This window comes from Cyprinus carpio, chromosome B22 (assembly GCF_018340385.1).
Source record: "Cyprinus carpio isolate SPL01 chromosome B22, ASM1834038v1, whole genome shotgun sequence".
Lineage (NCBI taxonomy): Eukaryota > Metazoa > Chordata > Actinopteri > Cypriniformes > Cyprinidae > Cyprinus > Cyprinus carpio.
The window spans coordinates 19,142,833-19,164,049 of NC_056618.1; the positions used below are offsets into that span (position 1 = coordinate 19,142,833).

A 21,217-nucleotide genomic window follows, 5' to 3' on the forward strand; every position below is an offset into this window, starting at 1 on the left:
CATTTCAGTGCAATATTTTTTGCAATCAAAGATTTTTTTTAAACCATCTCTACTTCTCAGCTCGTCCCTCAACATGCACGCATTCAGAGTCCCGGCAACCCAACACTGAATATTATATTGAGGGTGTTGCATTTTGATTAATTAAATAAAAACTATAAAAATTACAATACAAAAATGAAATTTAAATGACCCTGCTTCTAAATAAATAAAGCAGTTATTTTTATTTCGTTAAAAATGGGCCAAAAGAGACCTCCGAACTAGTAGGCTACCTGAAAGGAAAAAAAACCTTAACATTTTTGCTCAGAATTAGTTTTTAATCCCTGCATGATTTTAGTCATACATGATAAATACCAAATACGTTATAGCTTGACTACAAGTTTTAAAACAACGCTGCAATTGTTATAATTAAGGAAATTAAATTTACCAACATGAAATGTGTCTACACAGCGATAATGCCAAAAAGAAAGAGAAACATCGGAAAATAGGCATATTTTATTAAAGACATTAGTATGTGACATCAACATGCATTTATCATTCTTATGATCACCGCCAGAATGTCCAACCTTACCATTATGAACTTAAAACTGGGTTCTATTATTCTTCTTCAACAGGTCTCCTTACAAAACTAAATTAATTTCAAACACAAATTTGATAAGAACAGAGTAAAAAATTATTAGCAACACCAAAATAACAGCAAAGCTAATGTTTTCTGTTAGTTTAAGCACAAACTAAGAAAAGTAAAACCATACTTTGTGTTAATAATTAAGACCAAACTGAACATGGTGGGTGGTGTCTGTGTTTGTTGATGGGGGCGTGGTGGGTGGAGGTGGGGCTTAGGTAGACGATGTTATCACGATATTTTTAAATGCAATTATCAATAAGATATTTTTGACATATCACCCAGCCCTACGTCTCACTGAAGCTCCAGCAAATGCATCTTGTTAATGCATCCCGTTTGCAGTTAATAAGTCAGACAGACAGGTGAGGAGACAGTTACAGACACCCAGAAATGATTAAACCAGGCGGAAGCGAAAGATCAATTTGCATTATCCAGTGAGAGTGAAACAGACAGACAGAGAGACAGACAGAGATTGTAATGTCAGATATGACTCACCACTGTCATATGAATGATAAAAACACGAATCCAGCCCTGTGGCTTTGTAGTCTTTTAGATGTGGGTCAGGCTCATTTAAAGGTCGTCTTACCTTTATATTAGAAGCGGTGTCAACATTGTTGGATGCCATCTTAACCTTTATAAGCACAATGATGGTTCTCAAAGGTGTTGATTTAGGGTGGTATATGCTTTGAAATACTGAAAATGATCTGGAGTGTTTAGATTCCTTCCTGTATTTATTTTCTACGCTTTTGTAACATTTTTAAAAATATATATATATTTGTTTGTTGTATTATTCATCATGTTAAGGTGCATTTTTATTTTTACATTTTTGTTCAGACTTTTTTATTTAAATGTACCTATAGCCAATATTTTTATTTTTATTTTTGTTGTATTATTCTTCACATTCAATGCTAAAGTATGTTTTTTGTTTGCAAATTGTTCTGAATTAAGTGTACCGATAACTGATATGCAGAACCGATTTTTAAAATAATGCATTCTTTCTGCTTTTTGATACAATACTAAATTCATGAACATTAGATTAAAACATTCATATTGAATATTTTATTCATAAATATTATTATTTTTATTACTATTGTTATTTGTGAAATTATATTTTTGTATTTGCATTTTAAGGGCATTTATAAATTTTAAGCTATTTTTTATTTGTAACAAATGGCTTTTAACAAAAAATGCATTATCCAAACAGTTTCTAAATGAATTTACTTTACGAATATTGTTGTTGGGTGCTTTTTAAGGAAGTGAATAATGGTAAAAGGGAATATTGGTCAAACTGATTATCGGTTTTATCGGTTATTGCATGTTGAGCTGTTTTCCTTCAAAGCAGTGAGACAATGCTTGTTTTCCATGTCATGGTCCCATTATTGTTTGTAAGATTTTGTTGATCTCAAAACAATTTATGAATTAAGGTACTTCACCTGTGAATATTGTTGTTGAGTGCTTTGTAATAGAAATAAATATCGGTAAAAAAAAAAAAAAAAAAAAAAACTGGTCAAACCGATTGTCAGCTTTATCGGTTATTATATTTTGGACTCTTATCCTTCAAACATTGAGAAATTTCTTGAAAAACTTGTTTTACACAGTTGTTTTGCAGCTTGTGGGACTGACAAATAGGCCTAGATTTAAAAAATGTATGTACTTTAAAAAAAACATTAATATCACATGAATGCAACCCATCCCAAAGGCTTTACTGCTCTGTGAGGGATTTAGTGATCATGACGTCCTCATTATTGTGCTACGGCACTCGGTTACATAGAAATATGGATTATACTCTCTTGTCTCCATCTGTCAGAGAAAATCTTGCTGGATTTGGAATATTTTTTTGAGCCAGAGAGAAAGCGATAAAATGAGTTTGACACATTCGCAACGAGTTTAACTTCCATAATGTGACACATTTCTGCATGAAAAAGAATATTTAGCAAGAAATAATGGGATGGGATCGTTTGGGATTTGATTGGATGGGGAAATTGGGCCAGGTTTTGGGTTGTTTTGGGTTTTTCATCCTTTTTTGAGATGTGATTGAGAAACACATCTTAAAGTTTGTAACTGGAAATTAGTTTAACAACGTGTTTGTTCTTGGTTCAGATATCTGCATTAATTGTATGTGAAAGGAATCTAGTTAATGACAGTAACCATGGCTCATTTCTGGGTGACCACAATTAAAGTATGATGCTTATTTGTCTTTCTCTAGTGTTATGGTTTACTGCATGTGGTTGGTTTGTATATTTAGATTGTTTAAAACTATGAATCACTAAATCAAGAATCCATCTCTACTAACTGAATCTCGAGATTCTGATTCATAATTTCATTAGGATCATTCTAAACCCCAACTGTCTTCTCTTTCTCTTTCTGCATTAGAGCAAAGTCATCTTTTATATGTGTTATCAAGATGAAACTCTTGGTTGAGTTATTGAGCGTATGGATGGTTCTTTATTCCTCTGTTCTACAGGAAGCTTGTCTTTCAGATGGAGTCACATTAAAGCCTGTTTGAAATTCTAGACGTTTGTTGGCCTCATTCGGTTAAGTGTGTGTGGATTGAACATCTAAATGGGCGCCATGCCTATTTACTTCATCATAATGATCTATTCTATACTATTCTATTCTGTTCTATTCGTATGGAAGAAAAGACGGATAAGTGCTTAATACACCTTAAAAGTGTATTAATAAATATTGAGATTGATATTGGTTGTTATGTACTTATAATTACATTCATGTTGTGTATTTTTGTGAAATGAAATGACATATACACACACACACACACATATATATATGTAAATATATATATATGTATATGTTAATAAATATTGAGATTATATTATATATATATATATATATATATATATATATATATATAAATATATATATATATATGTATGTATATATATATATATTATATGTAATAGATGTGTGTATATATATATATATATATATATGGTGTGTATGTAGGTGTGTGATATATGTATGAATATATGGTGTGTGTGTATATATATATATATATATATATATATATGTGTGTGGTGTATATATATATATGTGGTGTGGTGTGTGTATATATATATGTATATATATGTATATATATAATAAATTGTATTTTCTTTTACGTTTTATATTTTTTAAGTACAAGTGTTTAGAAAATAACCTGATTCGAAAAATTTTGAAAATAAACATTTATACTATAATAACATTGATATATTTACTATAGTATTGTTTTATGTTTGTGTGGACTTTGTTATAGTTATTTTCTTTTAAATATATTTATACACACAAAATGTATTTTATAGAATTTTTATTTTATTTGATAGAAATTGAATTTTAATGTGTATTTTTTTTGTAGACAATATTCTTGTGAAATGTGAAATTTCATATATATATATATATATATATAATTTTATATATTTTTATATATATATATTTGTTTGTGTTTTTTTTTTTTTTTTTTTTATTTTTTTTAAATTAAAACGTGTGTCTGTGTGTGTGTACTTTTTTTTACTTTACTGTAATATAAGCTATATATACAATTTATTTTGTGTATATTATATAACATTTTTTGAACGTAGTTATTATTGTATTATTTTATAAATGTATATATTTATATAGTATAAATATTAAAAACAAAATATATAAATTTCTCTGCTTTATTGTAATGTTCTAGCTAATCATATGTATATCATATTCTGTTGTGCAGATCTGAAGAAGACTCTAGCTGTTCTTCTGGATAATATAATGCAGAGATTATCAAAGCTGGAGTCTAAAGTGGACAATATCATGTACAACGGCACCAGTACCAACCTGACCAATGGAACTGGGACCCCTGGACCGAACCCCATCAACCCAGAAAAAGTCAATGTGGCAGGTACAGATGTTCTTTCTCGTATTGAAGTATTTTCTGATAATCTTCCTAATGAGCCATTCTGTTTCTCCTTGATCATCACCCATTTCCAAAGTACACGGCCCTCTGCAGACCTCAGAGTAAACACAGCACTTTTTACACATTACATGCATCTCACACACACACACACAGTTTTCTTTCACAGTTCCTGCCTTCTTTATTGGATCCCATTGATTTTCCTTCATCTCCAAGATGATTAATGACCATGGGAGAAAACAAAGAGTATTTGTTAGAAAAAAGGGCTTGGTAAAGTTACTGGTTGTGAGTCAAACGTTTCATTCTTGTTTGATTTGTTCATGGAAAGTAGAAACCTAAACTGGTTTTCTTTAGGATCACGTGAGGTTCTCCACTAGGGTGTTTTTTTTTTCTTTTGCTTTTGGTTTTAAGTTGGTTTTTTTTGTTTTTTTTTATTTCATCATATTTATTTGTTTGTTTATTTTTTTTTGTTTTTGTTTTTAGTGAAATGAGTGTTAATTTAGCTTGAATTTGCCTCTAAAGCGAAGTTTGACTTGGCAGCATTGAAGTTTGATGCTAAACTCTATGCGTGTGCGTGTGTTGTAGGCACAATGCCATCTTGTTGACCGGATCGGGATGACTGACTTTAATGTAATATTATGGTTGGACATCTGCCATGGTAAATCTATGGTAATCTCTATCATTCAGTTTATCAAAGTACCATGATATTACCATCTAATAATGTCACTGTTACATGGTAACATCACAGTCATTTTTATGGTTATCAGTATCATTTTGGTGTTACTGTAGTTAAACTGTTTTGGCAGATTGGTCATTGTAGTAGTTTAAATATCACTATATTGTATAATTTCACACTATAAATACCGTAGTAAACTGTGGTTACTGGTGTAGCCAAATAATACCATGGTTTTAGGACATTTACCACAGTAATACTATGATTTTCGGCACATGTACAATTATAATCCAATGGTTTTGGACATTTACTACAGTAATATAGTGGTTTTTGGATAGATACAATGGTAATGCTATGTTTTTTTTTTTGTAAAATTATAATACCATGGTCTCAGACCTTTACCACAGTGCCATGGTTTTTGGACATGTTCTAAACCATATAATAAAATGGTTTTGGAAATGTTACCAGAGTAACAGCATGGATTTTATATTTATGCAGTGGTGCAATGGTAATACTGTGTTTTTACCACAGTAATACAATGTATTCTTGTACATCCATCATTTTTTGGAAATGTACAATGGAATTATTACGTTTCTATTTATGTCAATAATAACATAAAACAGTCACATGCTTGTACCATGGTATTGCCATCTGATGCAATCACTGTAACAGTTTATCCACAGTGCTTTTCTGTGAAGGTTGTATGTGTGTGATTTCTCTGTGGCTTGACTTGATGTGTATGCGGATGTGATCATCGTCTCTGACTCACTGTGCTTAATATAGGCCAAACCCCTGTTGAGTCATGTGGGACTTGACAGCGGCTGGAAACGAATAACTCTCTTTCCCGTTGACTGCTTTTTTGACATATCCGCTGTGATGACAGTTCTGGTGATGACCTTTTGTTTATATCTCAAACCTAGCTAAATTACTTTATAAGATGCATTAAGTTGCAAAGGCAGGTTAAAACTACAGTATGTGATGGATATGGTGTGTTATTATAGCATTAGATTATGTAACACTCACCGTCCTGTCAATGCTAACTAGATATGTGAAGATTGTGCAGAGCGTAAATAATTTAGCTCTTTTTCCCCCATTGTAAGTAGTGCTTGATAAGTCAAGCATCACTATAATATCAAGGTTGCTGAAGCAGCATTTTTCAATTTCATTTCATTTAACTTGATGTACTAAAAGATATGTAAATTAAAAAATAGACCTATAATAAAATAACTAGACATTAAAATACGAATGCAATTGACAAAAAAACAAAACAAAATTACTAAAACATTTAAAATGAAAAAAGAAAATGCAAAGATAAAAATTAAATTATTAAAAACACTGCCTCCGCAGGAGAAGATCAATGCCTGCTTCTACATCACTGTCTCTTTAGCTCCGCCCACTGATACGGGCTTGTAGTAGTAGGAGAGGAAGTACAAGAGAAACGCAATCTAAGGATTACTTCATCAGATAACATTACGAGTCTTTGAATTGCCTTCCTTGTGATCCTAACATATCTAGATCAGACACGAGCGCTGTTGCATCATGTCACGAATCCATTTCTCTTTCTGGTCAGAAGTGGCGCAAATGCTTGTCTGTCAGAAGTAGAGCAGGACATCAATTTACTGTCGGGGGTCTGTTGAGTCAATCTGTGCCGCATCCAGTGTAAACAGAATCGCAGATTATAATGGGTTCTGTTGTCTGTTATCGTGTTACATCGGTCGTGTCCAGTGTAAACACGGGGGAAATTAGCTCCAGATCGCATCAGTGAAACACTGTTTGTTTGTTTTCTCTACTTTATTTTGCTACGGATTCATTTTTAAACAAGACCGTATGATGCAGGCTTTTCAGAGCGACTGAAAGCAAACAATGAGGCAGCGCTGAGTCTGACTAGAGTGGATCCAACAGTAATGTCGCAACACAGAAGTGTGAGTAAACATGTTTTTACCACTATTGCATTGTCTGTTCCAGACCGTTTCATATATACTGAGGATTTAAACGTTTTTAACCCAGATGACCCGTGTTGTTTTCAGAGTGTCACAGCAGCATTCATCTGTTCTTCTAATAAGCGAAACTGTTAGCCAATCACAGCAGTGGGCGTTTAGTTGCGAGTCTTGAATGAGCCCCGCCTATAAAAACAGACTGTTCTGCAGAGAGGCTCGAAAACAGGATAGAAAATAACCTATTATTTCTAAATTATGATGTTTTTTATGTAAAATCACACTAACATTATGTGAACCTCAGAGAACATTATAAAATAATTAAAAAATGCAGTTCATGGCCCATTTAAAACCACCCGTAACGCCTTCAGCCATCACCTAAAAACACATTAAAATCACCCAGAAAACCTTTAGTATCCATTTAATGCACTAAAACCATCAAGAACATGCTAGCGGCTGCAAATAAACACGTTAAAATAAGCCAGAAGACACTAACAGCCACTTAACAATACGATAAAACCACCCGAAAAACCTTTGCCTACCACTTAACATGCTAAAACCATCAAGAGCAGGCTAGCACCTGCAAATCAATAAGTTAAAATAGGCCAGAAGATGCTAGCAACAGCTTAACACGTTAAAACCACCTAGAAGATGCTAATTTCATAACAGCGAGTTATGCAGTGTGTTGAAATGCCGTTTTAGGTCTCTGTTTGCGTAACAGACTTTTCCTTAATGACAACAATACACTGTCGACTTGCTGGAGATGTCTTTGAGAACTCAACCAACATTTTCAGATGTAAGTCATAGTTCAGGATGACAGCAACTAGAATCTTTACACACAGTCCCAAGCTCTGCAAAGCGCTATTATTCCCTGATGTGTGACTGAGTGGGTCTGGCAGCTAGCGAAGAAAAGAAAGAAAGGTCCTGCTTCTCAGAGCTAGCAAACGACTCTTTATAGTCCATCAACATGATGACAAATCTAAGTAATACCGTCTGAGAGGGCCGCACAAAGACTGATTGTGGACTTAATGTTGGAACTGTAAACCGGCGAGTGTACGTGTGAACTCTTGAGCCCACATCAGAGAACATTCTCCTTCTGCTCATTCTTGCTGAATTCCTCTCAGTGGGTGCATTTGATGTTAGAAGAAACAAATATTTAGAAGAAATGGAAGGGCTTTTTGTTCATAGGTCACCTGCTGTTAACCTCAATTGTTTCCCAGCAGTGTCAGAATAGGTCTCTTTGTTGCAGTTTGAAAGTTGTTTCTCTCAGTTGAAAACCAATATATGATTGAATATGTCTTCTGATTGGCCCAAAAAATATTTATTGAAACTGAGTGTATTTGTTAAGGTTTTTTTGGAAGCATGCAACTTCAAAGTACCAGCAGCCAGTTAGCCTAGCTGTTTTTTATAAACGCATATTGATATAAGTCACGACAAGCTGATAGCTAGCACACAGAAAGATACAAAATATCGTAATTTTCAATATAAAATTATCAGCTAACTACATTTAAAGGGCCATGTTATTTTTCTGGATATTCAGCTAACTATTTTCTAGGGGTGCGATGATAAATCGATTCGTGGATCGCTTCTGCGATTTTCTGAATGCATAGCGATTCTCTCTGGAATGGATTCTGAGCTTCGTTTTTAACAGCAGATGGCGCTGCATGCTTTAGAAACAGCCGTACTTTGCTTGCTTCCAGTTCCTTACACACACACCACTTGAACCTAAAATAATCTTTCATAAAGTTTGAAAAGGTTGAAGCGTATCACAGGAGTGTTTACAGTGGACTGTTTACATTAATCTCGCATCATAAAAGCATAAAAGTGGAGGTGCAAGTACATTTAACCACTAACTCTTTTTGTAAGAATTCAAGTGTGTGGTTAAAAACTAGCCTAGAACGCCATCTGCTGTTAAAAACTAAGCTCAGAATCCATTCCAAAGAGAATCGTGATGTAGAGACCTGCGCGGATTTTCCGTGCCTATGAACTACGCGAGAGTTAGCTTCTGACCATGCACCTGTAAATCGTTTTTATTTTATTTTATTTTATTATAAATAAAGGTTTATTTGTTTCTAGTTCTTTTATTTTGTTAGATATTTCCACTTTGCGGAAGTCCCGCAAATAATTTTATTTTCCTGCAACCCGTACACAATAATATCTTGCCGCCCGCATCCGCATTCACCCATCAAATATTGTCCCGCGCCGCACTCGGTTGCGCTGGGTCCCGCGGTACTCCCGCGGGAGTGCAGGTTTCTATCTTGATGTATTCGCAGAATTGATCCACAAATCAATTTATTGTCACACCCCTACTATTTTCTTTGTTTATATTGTCTCCGTCATTTGTCACAAATTTGTCTGATTAAAACATTGAAGTCATAAAAAACCTACAGTAGAAAGTATTGTTGTTTTCAATGCAGAAAAATTAGTGCAAGCTAGCTAGCACTTTGTTTGTTATTGAGTGCCTGGACCTTGTTGATTTTTCAAATATTTGACCATGAAGTGCTTTTCTAAGTTTATCGGCATAGGTACATTTAAGAGGTCCATTGAGTATTTTTCGTTGCAGACGGAAATTGAAGAAACCTTAATGGTAAAGTGCTGTTTTTTTTTTTTTACTCATTAAAGGTTAATAAGCAGAACCAACTGCAAGCAACCTCATCGTAAACACTGAAATATAGACGCTGTTGCACAAAAACCGACCTAGCAACACTATCTCAACCAATGTCTTGAGTTTCAAGACTAAATACCCAGAAGATGGTGGTTTGGTGGGAATTTTTTGGTTTTTTGTTTTTTGAAAATCTGAAAAACTGTTTTGTTTCTATATTGATATTTAAAAGATTAACATGTGTAATATGCTAATGTTTGGTCCTTTTGTAAATTATTCCTGTTGTCTTCACTCTTAGTATGACATCAGACCTGGATTGACATTATCTCACGTCTGCGTCTGTAAATCCACAAGATAAAAACCACTGATCCGTCGCCCGCCGATGTTATCTATCCTAACATAGCACATTTCACCCGGGCTTTCGCTCTTTCTCAGAGGTTATCGGCTTCGCGTGCCAACAGCAAAGAGAGCCCAGGTGTTTGTGCGGTTCGTGTGAGTCTCTGTGTGTGTGTGTTTGTTTGTTTGCGCCAGCGGTGTCTGTTACCGTCTCTCTGGACGGTGCTGAAATGATGCCGCTGGCACACTCTACGCTTCTGGCTCTTGACTAGAGCCTAGAATCCTCGAAGAGAGAGGGAGAGCGAGAGACATAGACAGAGAGACCCTCTGTTAGCAAACAGAATGGCTTGCTTCATTGTGCTCGTAGATGGCGCTGGTGGATGCAAGGCCAACATGTAATTAATAAGCTAAACACTCACAGGCTAAGAACAATAGCACAAAGATAGCATTCATCCTTGCTAGCTACAGTATAAGAGTCATAGGTTTAAAGTTACAGTTAAGGCCTGTTCACATCAAGAATGCTAACTATATTAGTGTCCACACCAACTCAAGTTCTGTTTATTATAAATAAACTGCAGTTACGTCATCTGTTGCTTCTCATTCTTTAAAGTCAGGTTCTGATTATTGTCAATGGTTTTATTGTTCATCAGCTGGAAAAAAATAGTTAACCCTAAGTGTTAAATTGAATTCATCCTGCACTGTTTCTTCGATAGATGTGAATGAAATCTCACAAAATGAGATTTGTGTGGCTTTTTGTGAACAATGTCCTACTACTTTTCTAAGCAATCAAACGTGCAAATTTTTACATAAAAATTAACTGCTTAACTTCAAGTTTGCGAGTTTTGCATGATTTTTGTCACTTCCTTCAGATAACGTGTAACCAAAAATTTAGTTTGGATTTCTTTTTTTAATCTCTTTTAACCCACTTATGGGTTGCACCAATAGTAAAACTGTAGCTAATAATTATTTTTGTATTATGAGCGATAAATAGACGACACTAATAGTTATGATTTTTGACTACGTGTTTAATAGATTTTGTCCCGTTTTGTGTGACTTGTTGTGAACAATGTCCTACTACTTTTCTTAGTGATCAAACTTGTAAAAAATGTATTCCCTATTAATTAGCTACTAGCATAGGCTACAAAATATTTAATTCATGCTATTTCATGTGAATAAATATGTGCATGGAAACCAATGGCTTCCCAGTTCTGGATGTTTATCACCTGTTTTGCAGAACCGGACGTCTTTAGAGAGTCGTGGCTGGGTGTGGAGCGTCCCAGCAGTTGCATTCATACATTCGGGGCGGATGTGGCTTCCCCCTTTAGGGAACAGACTAAACCAGTAATACTAACTACAGCAAGCTGAGTGCAATAATTCATTTCGCCAACCACCCAAGAGAGTCACAATGGGGACTTCCTATTTTGAATTAAGCGGAATTTAGCTTGCAAAAAATGAAAAAGAAATAACGTTTAGCATGTTTAATAATTAATAAAACTTGTAGTCAGTTCATGGACCATTTTGTTTCATTTTTAGAAATCTGTCTCCAAAATTTTGTGTCAGGAACACACACTTCTATCAGAAGTGCAATCTGACCGTTTGTTTTTTGTTTTTCGATTCCTCATTTTGGATTCACTTTGACAGTCCATGGCGGTTAATTGTTGTCGGCCCATTTGTGTGTGTGTTTGTGGGCTCCCGGTGGACAGGTGCACGTGCCGAGAGATGGCCGAGTCTGAAATGTGCGCTTTCAGCAAATGGTAACTGATGCTTAAAGAGCATAACAGGTGAACGGGCTGGTTTTGAGTTTCATCCGTTGGGTTTGATGCGTTTGAGCTGTGTCATGAAGCAGTATGTTGCTGATGAGAGAGCACGTGTCTTTTTTTTTTGTCCATATTGTCTTCATAAGTGTGTATCTGCTTGTCTGTCAGTCACATTGTTGGCCTCTTCAACTCTTGTGTAGTCAGAAATGTGATAGTTATCAGTGCTGGGTACTGAAAGGCTCATTGTGTTGGACTGTTCTGTTGTGGGACGATGATCTTTTTCAGAGAAAGATGGTTGGCACACAGTTGAACTTAATTAAGAGCCCAAAACGTTAAATTAGTTCTATATTTTTTTTTTTTTTTTTTTTTTTTTTTACAATTCCTATGTAAAAAGTGAATTTAATTATAAAAAGGCAAAAATGTAAGTCTTTCTGTGGAGCCTTTTGAATCATAATTACCTTCAACCAGACGCTTTCTGTAGCTGCATAGACCTGCAGCAGTGACGTGGGGTTATTTCGGCCCATTTCTCTGTCCAGAACTGTTCCAGCTTATGTATTTTTGGGATGTGTTGCTTTAAATGGCTGTTCCAGATCACAGCACAGCATTACTGAGCTCACTTCTTGGACAGTGCAGTTCTACCCAATACCAATTTTTATAATAATAATAATCATAATCATCATCATTTTATAAAATGGTTTAACTTAAATAGTTCGTTCATTGTCAGTTTTTCTTAATTGTAATGAAAATAATGTCTCTCTCTCTGTTTTCATTAAATTTACTTTTATATCAGCAGTAATCATCCATAGTTTGTCCACATTTAAAAGTAAACGTGTGAGGCACATCCATTTGAAAGCTTCAGCAAAACCCTTCCAGCATGGCAGAAAGACTGAATGGTCTCAGATCAAATACACACACAGAGCACTGTGCTCTCACAGTCCTCCATACTAGCCATAGAAGTGTACTCAGTGTGTGTTTTCTGGTATGAGAGAGACAAACACACGCTGCTTTGAGGCAAATGTGTCTCACTGAAGCGCAACGGAGATAGAGAGAGAGAGAGAGCTCTCCTAAGTGCTTTTCCTCTCTCGCTCCATTTCTTGCTGTTTTCTCGTTAAAAGACACACTCGTTGTCTGTTTGATGACTCTTGTTTTTCGTGCGGAGTCTCGCACTATTTAGCCTGGAGGAGTGTGTGAGAGAAAACGCCCATCTGTGTGTGTGTGTGTTTATGTGATTGCGTGTTTACAAGGGTGTATGTTGAGCCTGTGTCAAGCACAGCTGTTTTTTCCACTCTACATAACGCCACATGCAGACTCAATCATTCCCTTTCTTTCTTCCTCTCAGCTAATCGTTGTTTTTGTATGTTCCAGTAAGAAGGAAATTTAGTGAAGTTCATGAAAGAAGAAAACGCGTAACTATTGATGTGATATATGGATGTTATCGGCTAATCAGCAATCAAACATATGATGATACATTTATCCAAAACTAGTCCACTTTGGTAGTGCTGAAGGGATTATGGGTAATATTACCCTAAAGTACACAAACTTATGCACACTTCAAAAATCCATCAGATTCCTGCCACGTTTTTTTAACAGACGAGTTTTCCTGGATTAATGAAATTTTTTTTTTTAATATTGGTGTTGGGATTGTGGGTAATAATAGCCTTAAGTATAGAAACGTACACACAATTTAAAAATCCATACGATTCCTGGCATGTTTCTTGAAGAGGCCACGCTTAAAACTTCACAACTAGTCCACTTTAGTACATTCACATTTATTAATTTAGCAGACGCTTTTATCCAAAGTGACTTACAAATGAGGACAATGGAAGCAATCAAAATCAACAAAAGAGCAATGATATGCAAGTGCTATAACAAGTCTGAGTTAGCTTAACACAGTACACGTAGCAAGGGCTTTTAAATTATATAATAAATAAAAAGAAAACAGATAGAATAGAAAAAGAATAGAGCAAGCTAGTGTTAGAGTAGTGCTGAAGGGATTATGGGTAATATTCACTTAAAGTCTGACAAATTCCTGGCATGTTTCTTGAACTTTGCACACTTAAAAATTAGAAATAGTATGCCATGGAGTAATTTTGCCATACTGTATCGCGACCGACAATTTCCAATAGCCCAGAATGCATTGCACGAGCCTCTTCTCTTACAAAGGCCTCTCATCTTAGAAGGAAAAGGTCAAGAGAAAACCATCACAGACAAATCATCTTAAAGTAGCGCAAAGGATTGTGGGTAACTTTTGCCTGAAAATGCATGCATGAGTGCATACTTCAAAACTCCAGAGGAAATAGTGTACCATCCAACTTTGTGGTACTTTTTCCTAATGTAGTGTGATTTGGGACTCAAATTCCAGTATTGCGTAATATTTAATATGCATAGCATACAAATTAGGGCTGAATTCGGTAGTAGTATTATAGATAATGGTGTTATAAAATCATATGGCAGAGATGGTAAGAGTAGTATGTTGTTATGCTATTTCAAATTCAGCATGGATTTAAGCCTAGTCAGTATCAGTACCAGTGGCATCACTGCATCCCAGAATGCCTTGCATATTTGTGAGTTCATGTCTAATTAAGTGCAGTTAAGGTCTAATTTAGCTCCAAATTGCATTTGTATGTTAAACACACCCAACCAGCAGATCGAGTTAAAGCATTCAGGACATGACATCAAGCTGAACAGAGGTGAATTTGCACAGCTTATTTTTTTGTTTTCTCTTTATAGTCATCCCTTATTTTCTGTCCTTTGGTGTATATTTCGGCATCCCATTGAGTCATTTTTGTAATTTCTCTCCTGTGACTCTTGTGTTATTTGTGTCATGGGACTCTCAAAATGGTCTAAATTCTTTGTTTGTTAGCGAGTGACCTTAAGCGATGTGGATTCATGAATGACACATCCATCCTTTACTGTTTGGTGTTCCCTCAGTGGGTTGTTTGTTTGGTTTACAGGATGTGCTCTTAATGTGTGCTGTTCTATTTAGGTTGCGGCCAGCCATTGTTCTGCAGCGCCGTCATGTCTCTTACTGCTTTATGAGGGAGAGAGAGCAGAAAGATGATCCAGCCCTTGCAAATCGAATAATTTGAAATCACATGGCTAACACCCTCACATTACTGCAGTTTGTGTCCTCATCTCCCCTCCCTTCATCCCTTCTCATCTTGTCTCCTTTTATCTCGTTGTCTTTCCTCCCCATCTACTTGTCTCCTTTTTTTATCTAAACTTGACTCATCTCTTCTCATTTTGTCTTCCACTCTCTTCTTGTCTCTTCTCATCTCCAGTCCACTCCAGTCATATAGTCATGTCTCCTCTCATCTAATCTCCTACTGTCTTCTTTTTCTTTTTGACATTTCATCTCACCTCATCTTGTTTCTCTTCTCGTCTCATCTCACCTAGTGTCTTTTCCTTTCATCCTGCCTCATCTCACCTCACCTGGGTTCCACTTCTCTCCTTTCATTTCATATTGTCTCATCTCGCCTCATCTCATGTCTTTTCCTTTCATTGTGTCTCATCACACCTCACCTCACCTTGTTTCCTATCATCTCATCTTATATCATCTCGTCTTGTCTCGTCTCATCTTGTCTCACCTAGAGTCTTTTCCTTTCATTGTGCCTCATCTCAACTCACCTGGGTTCCTCTTCTCTCCTTTCATTTCATTTTGTCTCATCTTGTTTAAACTTGTCTCGTCTCATTTCGTCTCACCTAGAGTCTTTTCATTTCATTGTGTCTCATCTCACCTCACCTAGGTTCCTCTTCTCTCCTTTCATTTAATTTTGTCTCATCTTATCTTGTTTAACCTCGTCTCGTCTCATCTTGTCTCACCTAGAGTCTTTTCCTTTCATTGTATCTCATCTCACCTCACCTGGGTTCCTCTTCTCTCCTTTCATCTCATTTTGTCTCATCTCATCTTGTTTAAAATTGTCTCGTCTCATCTCGTCTGACCTAGAGTCTTTTCGTTTCATCGTGCCTCATCTCAACTCACCTGGGTTCCTCTTCTCTCCTTTCATTTAATTTTGTCTCATCTTATCTTGTTTAATCTCGTCTCGTCTCATCTCGTCTCATCTCGTCTCACCTAGAGTCTTTTCTTTTCATTGTATCTCATCTCACCTCACCTGGGTTCCTCTTTCTCTCCTTTCATCTCATTTTGTCTCATATCATTTTGTTTAAACTTGTCTCGTCTCATCTCATCTGACCTAGAGTCTTTTTGTTTCATCGTGCCTCATCTCAACTCACCTGGGTTCCTCTTCTCTCCTTTCATCTCATTTTGTCTCATATCATTTTGTTTAAACTTGTCTCGTCTCATCTCATCTCACCTAGAGTCTTTTCGTTTCATTGTGCCTCATCTCACCTCACCTGGGTTCCTCTTCTCTCCTTTCATCTCATTTTGTCTCATATCATTTTGTTTAAACTTGTCTCGTCTCATCTCATCTCACCTAGAGTCTTTTCGTTTCATTGTGCCTCATCTCAACTCACCTGGGTTCCTCTTCTCTTCTCTCCTTTCATTTAATTTTGTCTCATCTTATCTTGTTTAATCTCGTCTCGTCTCATCTCGTCTCATCTCGTCTCATCTTGTCTCACCTAGAGTCTTTTCCTTTCATTGTATCTCATCTCACCTCACCTGGGTTCCTCTTCTCTCCTTTCATCTCATTTTGTCTCATATCATTTTGTTTAAACTTGTCTCGTCTCATCTCATCTGACCTAGAGTCTTTTCGTTTCATTGTGCCTCATCTCACCTCACCTGGGTTCCTCTTCTCTCCTTTCATCTCATTTTGTCTCATCTTATCTTGTTTAACCTCGTCTCGTCTCATCTTGTCTCACCTAGAGTCTTTTCCTTTCATTGTGTCTCATCTCACCTCACCTGGGTTCCTCTTTTCTCCTTTCTCCTTGTCTTTTCCTTTCATCGTGTCTCACCTCACCTTGTTTCCTATCATCTCATCTCATCTTGTGTCTTTTTCTTTCATTGTGTCTCATCTAACCTCACCTTGTGTCCTTTCGTCTCATCTTATATCATCTTGTCTGGTTTCATCTCATCTCCTATTTTATATTGTTTCCTTTCATTTAGTCTCCCTTCATCTTTGTCATCCCTTCATCATCTCTCATTCTGTTTTATTATTTTTATCTGTTCTTTTCTTATTTTTGTCTCATCTTCCCTTGTCTCTTATTCTTTCATCTTCTTTCCCCTCTCATCTCGTTTACACTCCCCTCATCTTGTTTTCTCTCATTTTGTGAGAAGAATCTCCTCCTGACATCCCGGTCTATGGATCCGGTTAATCTCTTCAGGGATTTTATAGCTAATACAGATGGTAGAATTTAATCTTTAGATGTCAAGTCGAACACTAGAATCCTATGACTTCCAACCAAATTAAACAAGTCACTGTGTATCTCTTGAAGTTGTGATATTATGACCTAACCTAACTTTAACCTCTCAAATACCTGTTAAATTCACTGAAACAAATAATTGTTGTAACCAAAAAAAGATTATGTATAACATGCTTATGTATGTCTGACAAATGCCATCTCCACAGGATGATGTCATATACTTGTGGCAGCCTTGCACATGATATTCTACATTCTTGGCTTTTTTAAACTCGGTAACTTGAGTCACTGAGATTGCTTATCTCCACTGTGCCCTTGAACAGAGCTCTTTACTCCCGGGAACACCCAAGCAACTACTGTAAATCGCCTGAGATGAAAGCGTCTGTGAAAGTGTAAGGCCCAATCCCAATTTTAATTGATACCCCTTCCCCTACTCCTATCCACTGTTGTGCAGTCTGTAATGATATGACGTCAGCAAATTTTAGCGATTTTTGCAATCATTTCTTTGAATAACATGACCGTAAATATGAACACACGATTGAATGTAACATAAAACAAATGATTACTTTTCATTAAAATCTTTATTAATGTCAATAATGCTTACATTTATGTGTCTTTTTGTTCGCTCGGGCAGCCATGTTGCCACTGAAGCTGGTTCACGCTGAGATAATTCATACCTCTTCGTTTGAAGTGTGGTACCGAAAAATCTTTGTTTGAAGGAAAGGGGATAAATTGTAGGAAGGGCTAAGGAGTAGAAATGGGATTGGGCCTAAAAGTCTGCACTCAGATCAGGGTTCGTCTTGCATTGGAAGTGTTGTGCATTTGCTAGCACAGTAGATTATGTGTGCCTACTTCACATCCCCTAATATTAGTTTTCTTTCGAATCTGCAAATAGTACATTCATGGTCCAAGGTTCTTTCATGACATATGTGTTGACTAAATCCATATCAGTAGTTTCACAGAAGGAAGGAGATTGCGGAATTTGATGGCTCGACAGAAACTGTTAGAGAGAAAGGAATAAGCTAGGTTAGATTGTGTTTGTTTGGCCCTAAAGGGCAGTTAGAAGTTAAAGCTCGAAGTATAAACCTGTACCATTTTTTTTTTCTTTAGGCCAGAAGTTTATATATATATACTATATCTATATATCTATATATCTATATATATATATAGATATATAGATATAGATATATATATATATATAGATATAGATATATAGATATATATAGAATATATATATAGATAAGAAGTTTATATATATATATATATATATATATATAATATGCATGATTGCAAACAGTGAAGATGAACAACCTTTGGATATATAATAGCTTGAATTCTTATCGGAAACACAAAAACAGTCATGAAATACATTTTTGAACCTGTCTTTGAACAGTAAAGATCATAGAAGTCTCATAAATGAAAAACAAACAATAAACAAAAAGGTAACTATCATAAAAAAAACAAAACGTTTAAACAATTTCATCACCCTTAAATTTAGATATTTATAATAAAAGCAAGTTCAAAATACTTAGATGTTCAAAAGACTCTAAACTTAGGAAACTTTTGACTTACGAAAACAAGATTTTATAATTATTAAATTTTTTTTTTTCTAATATATTCAATTTTTGCGTTTTTTTTCCCTGTCTGACAGTTTCATTTAATGCGTTATGTTTTGAACCTTACAAACATTTTAATTTGCCATGTTAACTGCATTATTGATCTCTTTCTCTGGCTCAGTGTCCATGTGCCAAAAAAGCTTGTTGGTTTTGGGTTGTGATTGTGAGTTTTTATGTGTGAAGGGAGGTTGTCAGTTTTTGTTTGTGTTTGAGTTTATTGTTTACATTAATAAACAAGAGTTACTTATCTTAAAAATGTCTAAAACCAGTCAGAATTTGCTTAATTGCTTTTTAAAATCCATTGTAGGTATGGTGTGGTTTTATTTGGAGACTACAGTTGAAATTTAGCTTTAAGCAGTGACTTTTACAATATATGTTCACAATTTTAAATAACAAATAATAGTATTTTAAATAGTAAGTACAATTTTGTTTACACATTCTCCCCTTCTCATGAAGCAGCACCTGAATAAATTTGAATAAAGTTTGTATAAAGAATAAAGATCATGAGTGAAAATCATTCAAGAATCTAATTTTTACATACATTTCCCATGTACTTGTTTATCTTAATGGGGAATTTACATAGAAATGACTTTACTCACAAATTACAAGCAAATTTGTTCTGCTTGCATTTCATGATTGAGGTCCATTGTCTCAAAAAAAAAAAAAAAAAAAAAAAATGTACCCAAACATTTAGTTTTCCATGGGTTAAACAGGTCTCGTTTTTCCCTGTTTAAGTTTGTTTTCTACACCCTTTAGATGTTTTTCATCAGTTCAAATGAGGTGACATAAGTTATTAGAGACAATTTAAATGCTTTGTAATCACAATGTGACTTTTGCACCTAATATTGTGTTAGCGAGTTAATTTGAGAGTGCATTGTGTGATAATTGGACGGTATTGATCTTCCAGGCGGAGACCTGCGTGCCAAACAATCTTGTTGATTTTCAGCTATGAAATGTGTTGGTTTTGGACTGTTGTGTGCTGATTATGTTCTTTTCTCTCTTTCTCTGTGTGTGTGCAGACTTGCTGAACGGAGCACAGGAGAAATGTGAACTACCCTCGCTTGACGGGTTTCCGCATTGTGAAGGGAAGTTGAAGGTGAGTGTTTCTCGTACCCTCTGATCCAGCTCTCTGAGGAAAGCTTCTCCATCTGAGACTTGTTAGAGTCACTCTTTAATCACTTTGGGCTGTCGCTGTCATATGATGACTTCTCGTCTGTTGGACTTTATTTAGAAACCATTTCCATCCTGAATCCAGACAGATAGATTTTTTAAATTAAAGACTCTCTGCGGGACATTCCCCTTACCGACAGCGAGATATTGATTCGTTTTGAGACACATTTGAAAGCTTTTTAACTGCTTTTGCTTTATTTATGAGCAGAGTACTTGCATAAAATTTGCAATAAATTATAACATTATTTATTAATATATAAATATAAATAATAGTGTATAATTTTAATTTACTACTACTAATATATATATATATATATATATATATATATATAATATATAAATCTCCCAGAAGTTTCAGATTTTTCAAATCCCTTAGAGAATTCCAATCAGGGCTCTGAACTTGGGCTGATTGGAACGAAAACTGGAAACAAACGAAATGTTGACAGGAACAGAACCAGAAACAGAAACGAAATCAAATTTTATAGTTCCGAACAGAATCAGAATATATTTCACTTAAATCATATTGACAGATTAATGCAACGAAAGAACAAATGTGCTAAATTACGGTTCATTGTGACACGTTCCAAAGTTTTCGGAAAGGAAAACGAAACAGCAGAGAGTAGTTTTCTTTATTTTACCAAAGCTTTACAGTTTTAATTAATGTGCAAAAGCATGACCGCTTTGAATAATGTCTTGCTTCTGTATAACCAACCAACGTTGGTTTGACCATCGCGCCGGCGCCTTACATGCCCACACAAGATAATTTTGCTAAATTGAAGCCTGTTCATTATCAAAATAAAATAGTTAAAGAAACAAATAAAAAGTTACACTGTTCCGTTTCCGAAATTTGTTGCGTTCAGCGTGACCGTCCCTCGCTGTGCTGATATAGCCGATGTGAAGGATGATATTTTATGTAGATGAAAGTACAAACACTATATAATAAATAATATTTTAGCATCCAGATACGTCAGGAATATGGAAACATTTGGATTCGTGCCGAATGAGAGAGGTAGGCATTAGCTTCACCTTAAATTAATTTGTTTTTGGATTGACGTTTTTATAGCCTTAACTTTAAAGGATTTGTTTTGGAGATGAGAAACTAACTGTTTTTATAATGTTTGTAAACATTTTGCTTTAGCCTACAGGCATTTTAGCCTTCATTATTTCGGAAAGTAATAGGGTTAATAAAATGTGACGTGAGCCGCAACTAGTTTTTTTTTTTCATTCTCAAAACACAATCTTATACAAATGTTTTTTTTTTAAACAATGCAGCAAACATTTTTAAATATCTTAAAAATACTTTGTTGTCTTTAA

General features: G+C 35.3%; 1 protein-coding gene across 1 annotated transcript in view; it reads left to right on the plus strand.

Moving 5' to 3' along the window:
• LOC109087669 (alpha-1,6-mannosylglycoprotein 6-beta-N-acetylglucosaminyltransferase A-like) overlaps positions 1 to 21,217 on the plus strand; it is a 48,853-nt gene that overhangs the window by 2,841 nt on the left and 24,795 nt on the right. Inside the window, 2 exon segments of the mRNA XM_042748575.1 lie at positions 4,320 to 4,487; positions 19,753 to 19,829. Coding sequence (XP_042604509.1) covers positions 4,320 to 4,487; positions 19,753 to 19,829 — 245 coding nt within the window.